Raw genomic sequence first — 18,789 nt, forward strand, 5'->3', positions numbered from 1 at the left:
CCGAGGTCCGTTCAGTCATTACAAACACTGAAACTCCGTTAATGTTTTTTTTTTCCTAATCTTGATGCTAAGGAAGAAGATGACAGTGTACAATGGAGTGAGAAAAACATTCTGCCCAAATAAGTTCCATCATCTTGTCAGACTAATGGGAACATGAGTAGGAGTATAAAACTATTGTTTCAAACTATGTCAGGCGCCAATACTAGGGATGCCAACTCCACTTGGTTGTATTCCGGCAGATCCTTTTTTTTGGGGGGGGGGGGTTCAGTGTGTTCGGTAGATCAGAATTGTCACGGCAACCTATAAATAGCCTCACCACGGTACAAGAGAACAAATCTAATTGCAAAATTGCACACACGCACGGCCTACTGTCCCTCTCGCTATAGGAGCTGTGCTTTTCAGCACCACACAACAACAACGACAAGTAGGCCTAATAGTCCAGCAATAAAAACAACCTCTACATACACTGCTCAAATATACAGAAACCCAGCAGAAATGAACAACATATTTTTCTTACCTTATTGCTGTCCCTCTAGCTCCCTCCGCTTGAATTTGTACTTCTGACGTTTCGCTGCACGCGACAAGTCCATGTTCTCTTTCAAATACTCAGAGAACTCTCCACAGGTCATGCAGAAGCTGAGCAACACTTGCAGTTTGGCTTTAACCAGATTCTCGGTCATCCGATTTCGCTCCTTGCTTCAGAGCTGGGTCATGAGGCTGAAGACCGTCTCACAGTATGCATTCGATATTGGGATGGAGAGTGCCAAGGAAATCAGTTTCTTCATTTTGCTGCTTCCCTCAGGTAACCGTCTCAAAACCTGCACCCATTTCTGGTCCACAGACGACTCCTGTGTGATCTCGTCCTGCACTTGCATCACAACGCAGTATTCATCATACAGTCTGTCAGCGTCAATGTCCAACTGCAGGCCTGTAACCAGAGTCTCGATCTGAGGCCACGTCACCAGGCTACTGAGAGAGAGGACAGCATTAGTTTGAATATGGACCCTTCACAGTTGTACCATTTCTCCAGGTAAGTAATGCAACATGTCAGTGTTGCAGCAGCCTCTTCTCTGAATTTCCTCGCGTCCGCTGAGGAGAGATTCCCCAGAATGGCCTCTGCAGATCTTCCGTAGAACCGGTCTCGTATTCTCTGTTTGAGTTTGGAGGGAAGGTCTTCCATGAGTGGATGCAGTTTTCCTCGTTGTGCTCAAGGTTTCTGAAAGAGCTGTGAAAGATGACCATAAGGTTGTGTAGGAAATACACATAACACAGTGGGAGAGACTCTGGTTCCTCGGCGGAGAAAGCTTCCCACACTGTTCTGTTACATTGGTCTTCTCCTTCAGACATGAAGTATGCACGTAAAGCTGGCCAGCTGTGAAGGATGCGCTCACCTGCAGGCAGAAGTGATAACCACCTTGTGGGTACATGTCTTAAGACATCATGGTACTCCATTTCAGCGAGCTCAAAAAAGGAGGCGAGACTTGCTGCGTTTTTTGCTGAGGAAGAAAACTCACTGTATATTTTCAGTACGAGTGTTTCCACATCGAAGCTCATTACTTTCATTGTGTTTTTAGGCAATTGTGAATAATGTGGCACTTGCATCCACATTGGATGAGCCCTGCATTCTTCTCTGAGTTTTTGGTAGATGGAGTTATGTTTTCCGAAGTTCACGGATGCATTGTCAGCCACATAACCACATTGTCCGTACCGAGCCCATTCTCATTCAGAATACCAGTAATGTGTGTCACAATTGCCGCACTGCTCTCGTTGTTGTCTTTGTAAAAGTCCAACAAGCCATCTTTTATTCCCTCTGTTGCTGAAAAATATCATACTTCCAAGGGGAAGAATTTCTTGTTCCCCTTGTTTGATGCATCGGATGAATTGAAAAGAAATTTGCCGTCTCTAAACCCTTCAGCAACAGCTCCTGCGATTTGGGGGCTAAAACACCCCCTGTGATGCTACTGGCCTTGGTCCTACCGCACGAGATTTTCTTAGTGATGTCAGAATCGGGAAGGACTTTTTGTAGCATCTTGTTCCCGCAGTCCAGGCTAGCATAGCTTAGATGGTGCAAAACCGAATGATACACCTGTCCTACCTCGGCGGCGATTATGAGATCTTCTTGGGACGAGTACCTTTTCGCAAAAAAAGAAGTTATTTGAGGTGTTCTCTTCTGTTGTTTCTCAGCATCTTTATGCTTCTGGCTCTCAGCAGGAGTAACCAGTGCTCGTTTTCCTTCATATTTTACAGAGAAACCATGGCGGCACAGCGTGCATTCAGCAGTCATGTCATCAACTTTTCATACCCAGTTTTTGAAACCCTCTTCCTCACATCACTTGTCTTGAAAATGGCAAAGGTATGTCTTTTTCTGTGGTTCTGCCATGTCGATCGCGGCTCGGGTTAATGTTAATTGCAAGTATAAAATGCTTTCTGTAGCGAGAATACTAGCTAATGTTAGCTGTAGACTAGCAACGACATGAACGTCGTCAGCTAGCGCGTATGGCAGCGTCACCCGGCGCCCTCGCATCCACGCTTGTGCACGATTGGTTTAAGTGTTTAAATATCACAGCACCAGTCTTCATAATAAGAGTTGCGCTCAGTAAACCCGTTGATATTAATTTTAACACATTTTTAAATTTCAGATGGTCAGAAAATCTCCTGGATTGGATTTGGTGCTGTCCGGGAGACTCCCGGCCAATCCGGGAGGGTTGGCAACCCTGGCCAATACCGACTGTTTTGCTTAAGAAATGTGGAGTTAATATAGATTTCTGTATCTGTTAAGGTGACTGTGAACCAATTTTGAAGCTACAATGAAACAAAACAAACAAAAACAAAATGCTAGCAACAGCTAGCTTAGCATTTGGGTTACTTGGTCCATGTGATCCACCAGAGAGATGGTGGTTGTCCTGATCGCTGACTAAACTACTACTACTACTACTACTTCTACTACTAATACTTTCGGCTGCTCCCATTAGCGGTCACCACAGCGGATCATCCGTTTCCATCTCTTCCTGTCCTCTGCATCTTCCTCTGTCACACCAGCCACCTGCATGTCCATAAACCTCCTCTTTGGCCTTCCTCGTTTCCTCTTCCCTGGCAGCTCCATATTCAGCTTCCTTCTCCCAATATACCCAACATCTCTCCTCCACACATGTCCAAACCATCTCAATCTTGTCTCTCTTGCTTTGTCTCCAAACCGTCAAACCTGAGCTGTCCCTCTAATATACTCGTTCCTAATCCTGTCCTTCTTCATCACTTCCAATGAAAATCTTAGCATCTTCAACTCTGCCACCTCCAGCTCCTCCTCCTGTCTTTTCATCAGTGCCACTGTCTCCAAACCATACAACATAACTGGTCTCACAACCATCTTGTAAACCTTCCCTTTAACTCTTGCTGGTACCGTTCTGTCACAAATCACTCCTGACTCTCTTCTCCACCCACTCCACCCTGCCTGCACTCTCTTCTTCACCTCTTTTCTGCACTCCCCGCTACTTTGGACAATTGACCCCAAGTATTTAAACTCATAGACCTTCATCACCTCCACTCCTTGCATCCTCGCCATTCCACTGTCCTCCCTCTCATTCACGCATATCTATTCCGTCTTGCTCCTACTGACTTTCATTCCTCTTCTCTCCAGTGCATATCTCCACCTCTCCAGGCTCTCCTCAACCTGCACCCTACTCTCGCTACAGATCAGTGTCATCCACAAACATCATAGTCCACGGAGACTCCTGCCTGATCTTGTCCGTCAACCTGTCCATCACCATTGCAAACAAGAAAGGGCTCAGAGCCGATCCTTGATGTAATCCCACCTCCACCTTGAACCCATCTGTCATTCCAACCACACACCTCGCCACTGTCACACTTCCATCATACATAACCTGCACCACTACTACATACTTCTCTGCAACTCCCGACTTCCTCATATAATACCACACCTCCTCTCTCAGCACCCTGTCATATGCTTTCTCTAAATCCACAAAGACACAATGTAACTCCTTCTGGCCTTCTCTATACTTCTCCATCTATTCAATCAATAGCTGACTAAACCTGAACTTTTAATTCATTTTGATGCTGGAGAAGGTCTGTAGTCATTGATAAAATGGTACATGGACTGCATTTTTAAAGAGCTGTTCTAGTCTACTGACCACTCAAAGCTCTTTACAGTGTATGCATCACATTCACCCTGTCACACAAGCATTCATTGATGGTATTTGGGCTTTTTAAATTAATTAAACATTTTAACGTAATGGTGAATATTTTTTTCCAAAACTTTTTTACTGGTTATAGTGAAAATAAACACCCATTGCTCAGCAACACAACAGCGAACACATTCTTCACTCCTTCAAGACCAGGGAACTTACACATGTCCCGTCTCATGGGCCACAACAAAGGCAGAGGAAAAGCCGTCTTCATGGTTGAGGGTGCAACTCCGCACTGGGTGGCACATACCGGTTACTGGAGCATAACCTGAGAGAGAAAGAGAGAGATAATGATGATGTAATGGGGAAAATTATGAAAGCGTTGACGCATGTTGTTTGGAGGAGTAGTGCGGCATGATAATCACAGGGCGAGTGAGGCAGCATGACAGATAGACGGATAGATGGAAACAGAGAGAGGGAGAGAAGAGGGAGAGAATAGCGAGAAATTGAGAAATTAAGGGAGAGACAAAAGGGAAGGGAGAAGGGAGAGACAGTGACATGAGATGGATAAAAAATAAATCATTGACTGGAGAGAATGGGACAGAGAGAGAAGAGAGTAAGAGAAGACAGAGAGAGAGACAGACAGAAATGAAGGGAGACAAAGACAAAAACCAGTGTGAGGAACGAGAGAGATAGAAGAGTGTGAGAGAGTGAGGAGAGCGAACTGAATTTTAAAACAAGTCACTTTATTTAACAAGAAAGACATCCTTTTAACAATATGAACAGTCACTCCTTCACATTAACCTGTCCAATAAAGACTTCATTTTTCACCACAGAACCACCTCACATATCAATTGAGAGGGAGAGAGAGAGACAGTAAGCGAGAGAGATTGAGCGAGAGAGGGACAGCGAGCGAGAGAAAGCGAGAGGAAAATAAGGTTAAGCTTTAATGATGCACCAGTCTTCTAATCCTATTTCTGGTTTCTCCCTCGGTTTGTTTATCCTCTCTTTCTCTGATATAAATAAATAAATCCCTTTACAATCCTTCAGTCTGACTCCAAACCATTTCCCAGTCCACCAGCCGTGGAGAGGCTGAGCTGCCGTATTGGATAATTCCTCTTTTGTTTGTGTTTAATTCGGTGACATCAGCATTTCAAGGAGCAGACGGCCCCCAGGTAAACAGTTTCCAGCAGGTTTGCAGCCGTTCCTGAGAGTCAAACACAAACTGGAGATTCTGCAGAAAACCCAAACCTTTACCTTCACAACGGAGGGAGGGAGGGAGGGAGGGAGGGAGGGGGAGCAAACATGCTACAAGTCTGAGTCAGTGTCCTGCATGTCACAAAGGCTAAACTGTATTGAAATTGTGGATTGGGGCATCTGGGTGGCGTGGCGGTCTATTCCGTTGCCTACCAGCACGGGGGTCGCTGGTTCGAATCCCCATGTTACCTCTGGCTTGGCTGGCCGTCCCTACAGACATAATTGGCCGTGTCTGCAGCTGGGAAGCCGGATGTGGGTATGTGTCCTGGTCGCTGCACTAGCGCTTCTTCTGGTCAGTCGGGGTGCCTGTTTGAGGGGGAGGGGGGAATAGCCTGATCCTCCCACGTGCTACGTCCCCCTGGTGAAACTCCTCACTGTCAGGTAAAAAGAAGTGGCTGGCGACATGTATGGGAGGAGGCATGTGGTAGTCTGCAGCCCTCTCTGGATGGGCAGAGGGGGTGGAGCAGCGACCGGGACGACTCGGAAGAGTGGGGTACTTGACCAAGTACAACAGGGGAGAAAGGGGGGGGGCTACCCTGGTAACTCTCCTTTCAACTGCAGTCACAAGCTATCTTTCTGCTCAATTTAACAGATTAAAACAGAAAATAAAAACGCTTCCGAGTCCCTGCGAGTTCTATGCATTCGCCAAAATTTGCGGTTCTTCAAAGTGTTTTGTTTATGTTTCGTATCACTTTGCCATCCGTTCATTGTATTTCTGAATCTAAGTCCAGGACAAAAGGCATTCCGTGTTATTCACAAATCAATAAAAAAAGGACAATACGTATTTTCACCTTTCCATTTTGATGACTTTGGTTGTCACTCTTGTCACCGAGCTATAAAAGTTACATAAGATGTTTTCTCAACGTAAAAGCCCCCTGCTCGACTCTGCAGTTTGCCTACCGAGCGAACAGGTCGGTAGAGGATTCAGTCAACATGGGATTGCACTACATCTTCTAACACCGCGACTACCCAGGGATATATGCGAGGGTTCTGGCTGTGGACTTCAGCTCAGCGTTCAACACCATTGTCCCGGGTATCTTCCGCTCCAAACTCACCCAGCTCACTGTACCAGCCCCCATCTGCCAGACAGGAGGCAGCTGGTGAGGCTGGGGAAAATGACATCCGGCACCCGGACAATCAGCACTGGCGCCCCCCAGGGATGTGTGCTCTCCCCTCTCCTCTTCTCCCTCTACACAAATGATGCACCTCAGTGACCCATCTGTTAAACTCCTCAAGTTTGCAGATGACAACTTGGCCTTATCCGAGATGGTGACGTGTCTGCATATAGACGGGGAGGTTGATCAGCTGGCCCTCTGGTGCGGCCATAACAACTTGGAGCTGCACACACTCAAAACAGTGGAGATGACAGTGGACTTCAGGAGTAGTCTCCTAACACTGCCACCCTCACCATACTCAACAGCACGGTGTCTACAGTGAAAAGCTACAGATTACTGGGTTCCACAGTCTCCCAGGATCTATGGTGGGCATCCAAGATAGACACAATCATCAAAAAGGCCCAGCGGAGGATGTACTTTCTCCGCCAGCTCAGGAAGTTCAACTTGCCTCAGGAACTGCTGATTCAGTTCTACACCACAATAATCCAGTCTGTCCTCTGCACATCCATTACTGTCTGGTTTGGTTCAGCCACCAAAGAGGACAGGAACAGACTACAATGGACAGTTAAGTCTGCAGAGAAAATCATTGGTGCCAACCTGCCCTCCATTCAGGACTTACACACCTCCAGAGTCAAGAAACGGACAGGAAACATCACTGCAGACCCATCACACCCTGGTCACAACCTGTTCCAGCTCCTCCCCTCTGGCAGCTGCTACAGAGCACTGTACCCCAAAACAACCAGATATAAAAACAGTTTCTTTCCATAGGCTGTCATGCAAATGAACACTTAACACTGTCAATAAATCCAACCATGTTGTATATACTGTACATGTTGTATTTCCTGTACTGTGCATGTACGTACTGGTACGTTGTCATGACCATCTACCAGACATGTATGTAAGTAACCTGCTACCATCTATTTCAGCATCTCTGATATATTCTCTGCACCATTGCACTGTATCACCTCTTATTTCGCCTGTATAAGTCAATCCACGAAACCGGAGTCAAATTCCATGTATGTCCAAACCTACATGGCCAATAAACATGATTCTGATTCTGGGTATTGTTGATCGTTACAGGTTTTAAAAACCCTATACAGTCGCTCATTATTTCTGTTTTCTTTTCCACAGTACACATTAGAGTAATTCCTGCCTTGGATTAGTGAAGTCCTAGAGGAGGACGTCATCGCTACATCTTCTTAATTACCCGAAAGACACCTGGGACTGGATGGAGAGGAAAAACTGTCTTCCTTGGCTGATTCTCAGACAAAAAGAACAACAACATTAGTAACTCGGATGTCTGTGATTTTTTTCCTCCCGTAGATACCATCTGACCTGGCACAGTGGCCATACATCATCAGAAACCACATCGTTTGGTCGCAGGTCGTAAATACAAAGCAGACATGCCAAGGTGTGTGATGGATAAATCCACTTGTTCAGCTTCGGGAGAAGAAGCGGATTAATTGCTGGGGGGAGGAAAGGGTGAAAGCACTCTTATGCTCTCCAGCACCAAATAACAGAACCGGGCAAAAAGAGGGCTTCTGTCAACAGGCCTACTTCTGAAAGCCAGCGACAGAGCTACAGCTGTATGAATTGAATGTACGCAAATGAGAAAAGAAAAGATGAGAAGATTAGTCTTCCCCGAGGAGACGTACTGCATGTATGTTAATGTCCTCAGATCATTATCAGGCGCGGTAACATGCTACACAATACTGGCCAGGGATGAACGATGCTAGAATAAAATAAATATCAACATTGTGATATATTTGTTTTTGTGATATATATTGCAATTCTGAGCCACAAAAAGAGAGTTCCATAACTTCAAGCATATATATATATATACACTACCGTTCAAAAGTTTGGGATCACCCAAACAATTTCGTGTTTTCCATGAAAAGTCACACTTATTCACCACCATATGTTGTGAAATGAATAGAAAATAGAGTCAAGACATCGACAAGGTTAGAAATAATGATTTGTATTTGAAATAAGATTTTTTTTACATCAAACTTTGCTTTCGTCAAAGAATCCTCCATTTGCAGCAATTACAGCATTGCAGACCTTTGGCATTCTAGCTGTTAATTTGTTGAGGTAATCTGGAGAAATTGCACCCCACGCTTCCAGAAGCAGCTCCCACAAGTTGGATTGGTTGGATGGGCACTTCTTTGAGCAGATTGAGTTTCTGGAGCATCACATTTGTGGGGTCAATTAAACGCTCAAAATGGCCAGAAAAAGAGAACTTTCATCTGAAACTCGACAGTCTATTCTTGTTCTTAGAAATGAAGGCTATTCCATGCGAGAAATTGCTAAGAAATTGAAGATTTCCTACACCGGTGTGTACTACTCCCTTCAGAGGACAGTACAAACAGGCTCTAACAGGTACTATTTAATGAAGATGCCAGTTGGGGACCTGTGAGGCGTCTGTTTCTCAAACTAGAGACTCTAATGTACTTATCTTCTTGCTCAGTTGTGCAACGCGGCCTCCCACTTCTTTTTCTACTCTGGTTAGAGCCTGTTTGTGCTGTCCTCTGAAGGGAGTAGTACACACCGGTGTAGGAAATCTTCAATTTCTTAGCAATTTCTCGCATGGAATAGCCTTCATTTCTAAGAACAAGAATAGACTGTCGAGTTTCAGATGAAAGTTCTCTTTTTCTGGCCATTTTGAGCGTTTAATTGACCCCACAAATGTGATGCTCCAGAAACTCAATCTGCTCAAAGGAAGGTCAGTTTTGTAGCTTCTGTAACGAGCTAAACTGTTTTCAGATGTGTGAACATGATTGCACAAGGGTTTTCTAATCATCAATTAGCCTTCTGAGCCAATGAGCAAACACATTGTACCATTAGAACACTGGAGTGATAGTTGCTTGAAATGGGCCTCTATACACCTATGTAGATATTGCACCAAAAACCAGACATTTGCAGCTAGAATAGTCATTTACCACATTAGCAATGTATAGAGTGTATTTCTTTAAAGTTAAGACTAGTTTAAAGTTATCTTCATTGAAAAGTACAGTGCTTTTCCTTCAAAAATATGGACATTTCAATGTGATCCCAAACTTTTGAACGGTAGTGTATATATATATATATATATATACATATATATATATATATACATGCATACATACATACACACACACACACACACACACACACACACACACACACACACAGCTTTTATCTTTCAAAGCTCCATTTGTAAAGAGGTCATCACTTAATGGCAGGGTGATGGGGGTGATTTTAGAGGAGGAAACAAGGCAGTTGTCCATGAAGTCATTAAATCAGACTAAATAATGTTATTTTTCAGATGTGCTAGAATGTTCTTCGTCAACAGTGAGGATAAAAAGTCGACCTTGCTAGACCTCATTTTTCTATCAAGCAGTAAGTGTTTTAATCTAATATGACAGATGGGCCACTTTGTCCTACATGACATCCTTCACAATGCCACTACTGTACATGTGTACATATATATAAATTACAAGTGTGTATTGTGATGTGTATATGTGTATATTACATGTGTGTATTGTGATGTGTATATGTGTACGTGTATATTATATTACATGTGTATTGTGATGTGTAGATGTGTATATTACATGTGTGTATTGTGATATTTATGTGTATATTACGTGTGTATTGTGATGTGTACATGTGTATATTACATGTATTATTGTGATGTGTATATGTGTACATTACATGTGTACGTGTATATTACATGTCTGTATTGTGACATGTACATGTGTATATTACGTGTGTGCATTGTCATGTGTACGTGTGTATATTACATGTGTGTATTGTAATGTGTGCATGTATATTACATGTGTATTGTGATGTGTACATGTGTATATTATGTGTGTATTGTGATGTGTACATGCGTATTACGTGTGTGTATTGTGATGTGTACATGTGTATATTATGTGTGTATTGTGATGTGTACATGTGTATATTACATGTATTATTGTGATGTGTATATGTGTACATTACATGTGTACATGTGTATATTACATGTCTGTATTGTGATGTGTACATGTGTATATTACGTGTGTGCATTGTGATGTGTACGTGTATATTACATGTGTGTATTGTGATGTGTACATGTGTATATTACATGTGTGTATTGTAATGTGTGCATGTATATTACATGTGTATTGTGATGTGTACATGTGTATATTATGTGTGTATTGCGATGTGTACATGTGTATAATATGTGTGTATTGTGATGTGTACATGCGTATTACGTGTGTGTATTGTCATGTGTACGTGTGTATATTACATGTGTGTATTGTAATGTGTGCATGTATATTACATGTGTATTGTGATGTGTACATGTGTATATTATGTGTGTATTGTGATGTGTACATGTGTATAATATGTGTGTATTGTGATGTGTACATGCATATTACGTGTGTGTATTGTGATGTGTACATGTGTGTATTAAGTGTGTACTGTGATGCTGATTGTGAGACGACATCATAACACACATCAGGTTGTTCAGGTCTTGTTTCACATCAGGCCAGTTGAAGTTTTGAACAGTTTTGGGAAAAGAAGGGCGGCCGTGGACCTTTCTTGTAATCTAGTAAACGTTGTCCCGTATGCACGACAGACGCTGGACACGTGTACTGTTTACTTCACGTCGCTGATTCCTGCACTGTAATTTCATTTCACCCAAACTGGGCTAATGTTATCAGCGGGCTGTGCTCGATTATAGCATCTCTGCTTCGGTTCTGATGATGCCGTGTTAGGTTACGGGACTTGTGTAGGTATGCAAAGGTCACAAAGCAGCCATGCAGAACACTTGTCCTTACACACTACGTCACCAGCGGCCACAAAACAGCAGCTACAAGTGTAGACAAAATAAATGTGGGACATGTCAGCAAAAATATTTCATTGAAAGTCCGGCAGATGCAGTTTCAAGACAAGCGTGACTTCAGCTTCGGGGATCCCCTGATCGTTCTCTCTGAAGACGACCGACGGGGTTCTTACACGGACCAGTCTCTTGTGTTTATCGTGTTCTACTGTGCGGTCACGTGGTCATGAGGTGGATTGATTTTTCTCCTGTTTCATATACTTTCATATAAGGACTTTTTTCCTAGGGGAGACGTTCTCGTTGGAGCAGCCAGCTGGGTCGGAGTCCGTGGGAACTGATAGGTCAATGCTGCGTGCTTAGACGTAATTTGAAAGGAATGGCTTAAAAACAGACCTCGCTAACAACATGGGCCAAGTAATGCACAGCACTACACAGCGTAGTGGCTAATAGCCCTGGTTTACTGACATTACTATCGGTGTCCAGATTTAGAGGTACTTTGCTCTGTTGACATCTGTTAAATCAGTACCGGCACCAACGGCGTTCTCAGGAGTGTAGGTCAGTTTGTTTTACATCACACCCGAGTGATCCATGGTGCTCATTATGAATCTACTAATGGTCTACCTTTATGGCGCTGCAGCTCTGTGACATCCATCCACAGCTGGTCCCAATATCTGCTGGCCTGGAAATCATCTCTTCTTTATTTATCATGACATGTGCAAATCATCTGTGATGATCATAAGCCCTGCTATTTCTTTACTTACTAAAGCCTATTATAAAACCAAGCCTATAACTAAACCAACCTGCATACGTGCTTGTCCAACACTGCATTACACTCTATATTTTCTCATTTAGGCAGACACTTTCATCCATCCATCCATCCATCCATTATCCGAACCCCTTATCCTGCTCTCAGGGTCGCAGGGATGCTGGAGCCTATCCCAGTAGTCATTGGGGGGCAGGTGGGGAGACACCCTGGACAGGCTGCCAGGCCATCACACAGGGCCCACACACACACACACACACACATACACACACCCCTACCTAGGGACAATTTAGTACGGCCGATTCACCTGACCTACATGTCTTTGGACTGTGGCAGGAAACCGGAGCACCCGGAAGAAACCCACACAGACACGGGGAGACCATGCAAACTCCACACAGAGGACAAACCGGGACAACCCTTAAGGTTGGACTACCCCGGGGCTCGAAGGTCCTGACCTTCTTGCTGTGAGGCGACCGCGCTAACCACTGCGCTACCGTGCCGCAATTTTATCCAAAGCATCCTAAAAGAGTTAGCAATTTGCAGATACGCTCGTGTGTCAGGCTCCAGGCACCTATAGCAGACTAGTCATAGTCATACACTAAGCATAGTAACTAGTCATAGTCACTGGTCGGTCATAGACTAGTCATAGTCATCGACTAGTCATAGTCACTGGTCATAGTCATCGACTAGTCATGGTCACTAGTCAGTCATAGACTAGTCATGGTCACTAGTCTAGCATAATGACTAGTCAGCACTGACTAGTGAGTATGACTAGTCGATGACTATGACCAGTGACTATGACTAGTCGATGACTATGACTAGTCTATTAGCATTAAGCTAGCGACAGGTAGCTCACCAGCAGTGATGCCAGGTATGGAGGATTCGAAATTAGCTGGACAATGACATAAATCTGTACCACAGTTACTATTCAAGAACATCAGTGGATTACAACGGACCTGAAAAAGGCAAACTGGCAGCAGCAGTCTCTGAAAAATGAGGCCTAGTATCACAAATTGGCACTCACCACATGGGCAGACAGCAATCTAACTAGGCTGATTTTATATAGATAATATTTATGAAAACCTTTAGTCTGACACATCTAATTGCACCCGGTTTAAGGTAGATTCCTTTGCACCTTGCTTCCTCCTCTCTAATTTTTTCATTCACTCATAATGGCTCATCACAACCTGAACAAGACAAAAGAATGAAGTCAGATGCTGCTAAAAAGGGTGGAGATCAACTGTGAGAAAGCACCATGTCACTGGGTCTTAACTCTGCATATAGATCACACTTTTGTGGCTGTCCCCCCCCCCCTTATTGTTTTAGTTTGGCTGATGAAAAGTTAACAAGTTAACAAGTGGGAGAGAAATCTGTCAATATCTGGCACACAGTGTTAAATGGCCTTAATCCTGCAGATTCTGCAAGCCCACACTGATGAGCATGGAAATCCAGGAACAGACCCAGGAATGAAATCCCAAGCAAGCCTAAGCTCCAATTTCGGACCAAGTTTTGTAGTTAGAGTCTGTCGGCAGGACTGCCAAGCTCGAATCGGTTTTGGCAGCTCAGATCACTGTGAATAAGACACACAAGAGCTGTTTGTCACAGTCATCCAGGACAGACCAGCTGTCCAGCCTGCAGCTTTATTATCAGGAGGCCCACATCTGCATAGATAATGGATGAATTGTTCTTTTAGTGATGTTTTCTCAATAACTTGGACCTGGTTTGAACCGACTGAGTAACTCGCTCCCTCTGAAGGAAATCACATGACTATCTTTTACTACTTGGTCTACGATACACAATTTATCACAACCACAACCTGTCGTCTGCTGAAGAGTTTCAAGCTAATCTGCAGGATTCATAAATTTATCTGTCCCTGACAGACACGCTGATTATGATATAACTGGATCATATTGAGCTCATGTCATAGCCACCACAAGACAAACAGGATTCATGATAGCAACACACTCTTAAATTAAATGTCCAAGCAGGAGCATCTGGGCAGCATAGCATTCTATTCCGTTGCCTACCAACACAGGGTTCACTGATTCGAATCCCCGTGTTACCTCTGGCTTGGCCGGATGTCCCAAAGGACACAATTGGCCGCGTCTGCGGGTGGGAAGCTGGATGTGGATATGTGTCCTGATCGTTGCACTAGCACCTCCTCTGGTCGGTCGGGGCGCCTGTTCAGGGGGAGGGGGGACTGGGGGGAATAGCGTGATCCTCCCACTTGCGACGTCCCCCTGGTGAAACTCCTCACTGTCAGGTGAAAAGAAGTGGCTGGCGACTCCACATGTATGGGAGGAGGCATGTGGCAGTCTGCAGCCCTCCCCGGATCAGCAGAGGGGGTGCAGCAGAGACTGGGGCGACTCAGAGAGCAGGGTGATTGGCCGGGTAAAATTGGGGAGAAAAAGCGGGGGGGGGGGGGGGTGATGTCCAAACATATTTTCACCAATAAACTTTGCAATATAGCAGGTAATTGTTTTTTTTTTTTGGCATTTTCCGCCTTTATTCGATAGCGACGGTAGAGACGGGAAAGGCAGGGGAGAGAGAGGGGATGACATGCAGCCCTGGCCGGCTTTGAACTCAGGCCGCTGCAGTACGGACTCACCCTTATGTGGTACGCACTCTACCAGGTGAGCCACCGGGGCGCCCCCCAGGTAATATTTTACAAGGTCAGCCAATAATCTTCATCCCTCCCACGGGGATTCGAACCGGGGAGCCCCATGTTGGTAGACAACGGAATAAACCGCTACGCCACCCGGATTCCCCAATTACAAATATCTTTAAGCAGTATATTTCCCTCAGGCAACAGAAAAGGGTTCAAGGATTTCAGAAAGCTCATCAGATCCATCAATTTCAGCCAGGAAACCTCGGCCACTCCGAGTCAAAAAGTGCCACAAACAGTGCAAAACGCTGATACTCTCTGAGGGATTAGCACCCACTCAGCAGTGTGGGCTAGTCCCAAATGGGGCTAACTTGACCCCATAAACACACTTTGCTAGAGTGTCCTTTTGGCCCTTACCCTGCATCCCGGTGGGGCCGAAGCCCTGGCGCGTGAGGAAAATGGCGTGGTCGTGGTGCTCCGAGTGGTCGGGGTCGGCTTTCTGCTGCACAAAGGCCCACCGGCATACGTTCTCTAGGCTCCGTGACGGATTACCTCTCTCAATGAGGCTGATGGACTGACAGGGGAGAAAATAGGGGGTGAAAAAAAGGGGGGGTGGAAGGGGAGGGGGGCAATGGGGTTAGAAAGCAACCACCATTAAGTTCACACTTGGCATGTCATTAGAGAAGAAAAGCAAACAACGGACGGAGCAGCTTAATGAATACGCTGCTGGGGAAGTGAAATAGCTGCGTTGTTAACTCAGGATGGTCTCAGCAGCGCTCGCCACACACACGGCAGGCAGATGAAAGTGTAGTATGTTTGTTTTCAATGGTGTTTTCCAATTGATGTTTGGCTTTTTTCAATGTTTGGATGCTTGCTTTGGCAATATGTACATCATTATGTCATGCCAATAAAGCCATCTGAATGTGAATGTGAATTGAGAGAGAGTGAGTGAGAGACAGAGAGAGAGAGTGAGACAGACAGACAGAGAGAGAGAGTGAATGAGTGAGTGAGTGAGAGAGAGTATTGGCCATCTAAGTTTTAGAGAGTATTGACCATCTAGGTTATTCGTGCACTGTTATTGTCCTTTATGTGAAAATGCTTTGCAATACAAATGTATATTTGTCATGCTAATAAAAACAAATTTGAATGAGAGAGAGTGAGTGAATGAGAGTGAGTGAGCAAGCGAGCGAGTGAGTGAGTGAGTGAGTGAGAGAATGAGTAAGTGAGAGAGAGAGAGAGAGAGAGAGAGAGAGAGAGAGAGAGTGAGAGTGAGTGTTCTATGTTTCTGCCAGTTCTATTTATTCCTTTTTCCATTTTGTTTTGTGTGGTGCTCTGTTGACCTGTTTTGCTGTCACCTGCTTTGGCAACATTGTAATTAATGCAGTCATGCCAATAAAACATCACTGAACTGAACTGAAATTGAGTGAGTGAGTGAGTGAGTGAGTGAGAGAGAGCGAGCGAGCGAGCGAGTGAGTGAGTGAGTGAGTGAGTGAGTGAGTGAGTGAGTGAGTGAGTGAGTGAGAGAGAGCGAGCGAGTGAGTGAGAGAGAGAGAGAGAGAGAGAGAGCGAGCGAGTGAGTGAGAGAGAGAGACAGAGACAGACAGACAGACAGACAGACAGACAGACAGACAGACAGACAGACAGACAGACAGACAGACAGACAGACAGACAGAGAGCGAGCGAGTGAGTGAGAGAGAGAGAGAGAGAGAGAGAGAGAGAGAGAGAGAGAGAGAGAGACAGACAGACAGACAGACAGACAGACAGACAGACAGAGAGAGAGCGAGAGAGAGAGAGAGAGAGAGAGAGAGGGAAAGAAGCTGTGTCTCCTTCAAACCCCTGCAACCTGCATACATTTTCTAGGCGTTTCACATCTGGGGCCTACCATTTACCACTTCCGGTATTGCGACATCCGCCTCTGCTTTATCCGTGTGCATGTGCAGGCTGCCTCAACCTCTGAAGCCGCCCTGCACATTTGTTAACCCAACAGAAAATTAAGGGAAAAAAGCTTTCAGCATTCCACGGGGCAGACAGCCATTCCCAGACGTTCTTTATTAAATGGAAATTGGGTGACTTGTTTGCCAAATGTCAAGTCAACAGCTGAAAAAGTGAAAACATTTTACAAAGCAAATCCCCAGTTTTTTGTTTTTTTTTAAGATATCCTGAATGATGAACCTGCCTCGAACTCGCTCACAGACTGACACTTGAGTCTCACGTCAAGCTTGTACCACCTGCATAGATTCGGGGTGGGTGACTGTGACCACTCCAGTGGGTGCATCTAACAATATATGCTGCTGTAAAATGTTAAGAGATTTTGTGTTTTCTTTTATCAACATTATAATCTGCACTGGTAAGAGAAGTGGTAAATTAAACCCCCCCCCACCACCACTATCCTCTCGTAGTCTCTACCTCGTGTTCTATCTCTTGGTATTGTCCGTGTCGTTTCATTCAAGGCAGGATTTCACAGAAACTCCATCGACAGAGATGCAAGTAAGACGTTCTCCATCACCATTAACCCGCTTACACAAATCAATCCATAAATTAAAGTTTTTAAGTGTTTCTGATGTGTCAGCTTGATTTTCTGGGTTGTCGGTTAGCTAAAAATATGACAGACAAGCTAACGTTAACTCTGTTGAGCCGCTGCTAAAACATCTGTTTTACAATGTCAGCGTCAAGCATCCAGTCAGGATATGATGTAAATAATGTGTAATGTTGGCTACAGGATAGAAAATGTGCAGTCAGTACTAGACCTACTTCATAATACACACTTAAGACAATGTCTGTGAATGTTCTCATTCATCCAGGTCATGGTTATCCAAAGGAGTTGAATCAAGTGCAACTGGACTTGGTATATATCCGTGAAGACGTTTCGCCTCTCATCCAAGAGGCTTCCTCAGTTCGTGCCTTTCTGACTAGACCAAGCTAGTCTGAGCCTTTTGGATGAGAGGCGAAACATCTTCACGGATATATACCAAGTCCAGTTGCACTTGATTCAACTCCTTTGGATAACACTTAAGAAAATGATCCTGTACCGTCCTGTTCACAACAAAGTAATTTCACACTTCCAGCGCGGAACCTCACCCTCCAGACATTGGTTCTTTGACTGTTTTTGAGAATTTTGGTTCAACACGGTCATGATGTGGCTGCCATCAGAGCCACGTTATTTTGCAGGTGGGACGTGTCATTCATTGAATCGAATCTCTTGGTGTTTGAACTGAACATAGGTCTGAAGTCTCACAGACATTTACAACCCTCGGAAATAAGAACGGCCTATTTCCCACAGATGTAATGGTAAGTCAATGAAAACCAAAAAGACTCAAAAACGTAGAACTCACCTTGGCATATCCGAGCATGATCATCCTCACCAAAACCACGTTGATATGGCTCCCCAAAGACTCGTCGTGGTAAATCTCGTTCACCTGAAGAAAACAGAGGAAAGATGAGGATCTGCATTTCTTCAGAAGATTCTGGAGATCATAAGTGCTGCTCATGGTTGTTTCTTCCACAGTGTCCATGAGAAACCCTTATCTGGGGGTGTACGGGTAGCGTAGCAGTCTATTCCATTGCCTACCAACACAGGGATCGTTGGTTCAAATCCCCATGTTACTTCTGGCTTGGTCGGGCATCCCTACAGACACAGTTGGCCGTGTCTGCGAGCAGGAATCCGGATGTGGGTATGTGTCCTGGTCGCTGCACTAGCGCCTACTCTGGTCAGTCGGGTCGCTGTTCGGGGGAGGGGGACTGGGGGGAATAGGGGGAATAGCGTGATCCTCCCACATGCTTTGTCCCCCTGGTGAAACTCCTCACTGTCAGGTGAAAAGAAGCGGCTGGTGACTCCACATGTATTGGAGGAGGCATGTGGTAGTCTGCAGCCCTCCCCAGATCAGCAGAGGGGGTGCAGCAGCGACCGGGATGGCTCGGAAGAGTGGGGTAATTGGCCGGATACAATTTGGGAGAAAGGGGGGGGGGGGTCCAAAGGAAAAAAAGAACATGACTGGAGGGGGAGTTAAAGCAGCCTGTTGCATCGTATCCCACTTGACTCTATGCAACACTAACCCAACATTTCACATCAACTCTGCATTTTACCTGACATCATTTGGAGGGTACTGACA

General features: G+C 44.9%; 1 protein-coding gene across 1 annotated transcript in view; it reads right to left on the minus strand.

Annotated features, from left to right (window-relative positions):
• adamts3 (ADAM metallopeptidase with thrombospondin type 1 motif, 3) overlaps positions 1-18,789 on the minus strand; it is a 202,440-nt gene that overhangs the window by 73,522 nt on the left and 110,129 nt on the right. Inside the window, exons 6-8 of the mRNA XM_056280392.1 lie at positions 18,013-18,096; positions 15,098-15,254; positions 4,362-4,467 (exon numbers count right to left, since the gene is read on the minus strand). Coding sequence (XP_056136367.1) covers positions 4,362-4,467; positions 15,098-15,254; positions 18,013-18,096 — 347 coding nt within the window. The remainder of the gene's footprint in view (positions 1-4,361; positions 4,468-15,097; positions 15,255-18,012; positions 18,097-18,789) is intronic.

The sequence above is a fragment of the Lampris incognitus genome, chromosome 1, assembly GCF_029633865.1.
Source record: "Lampris incognitus isolate fLamInc1 chromosome 1, fLamInc1.hap2, whole genome shotgun sequence".
Classification (NCBI taxonomy): domain Eukaryota; kingdom Metazoa; phylum Chordata; class Actinopteri; order Lampriformes; family Lampridae; genus Lampris; species Lampris incognitus.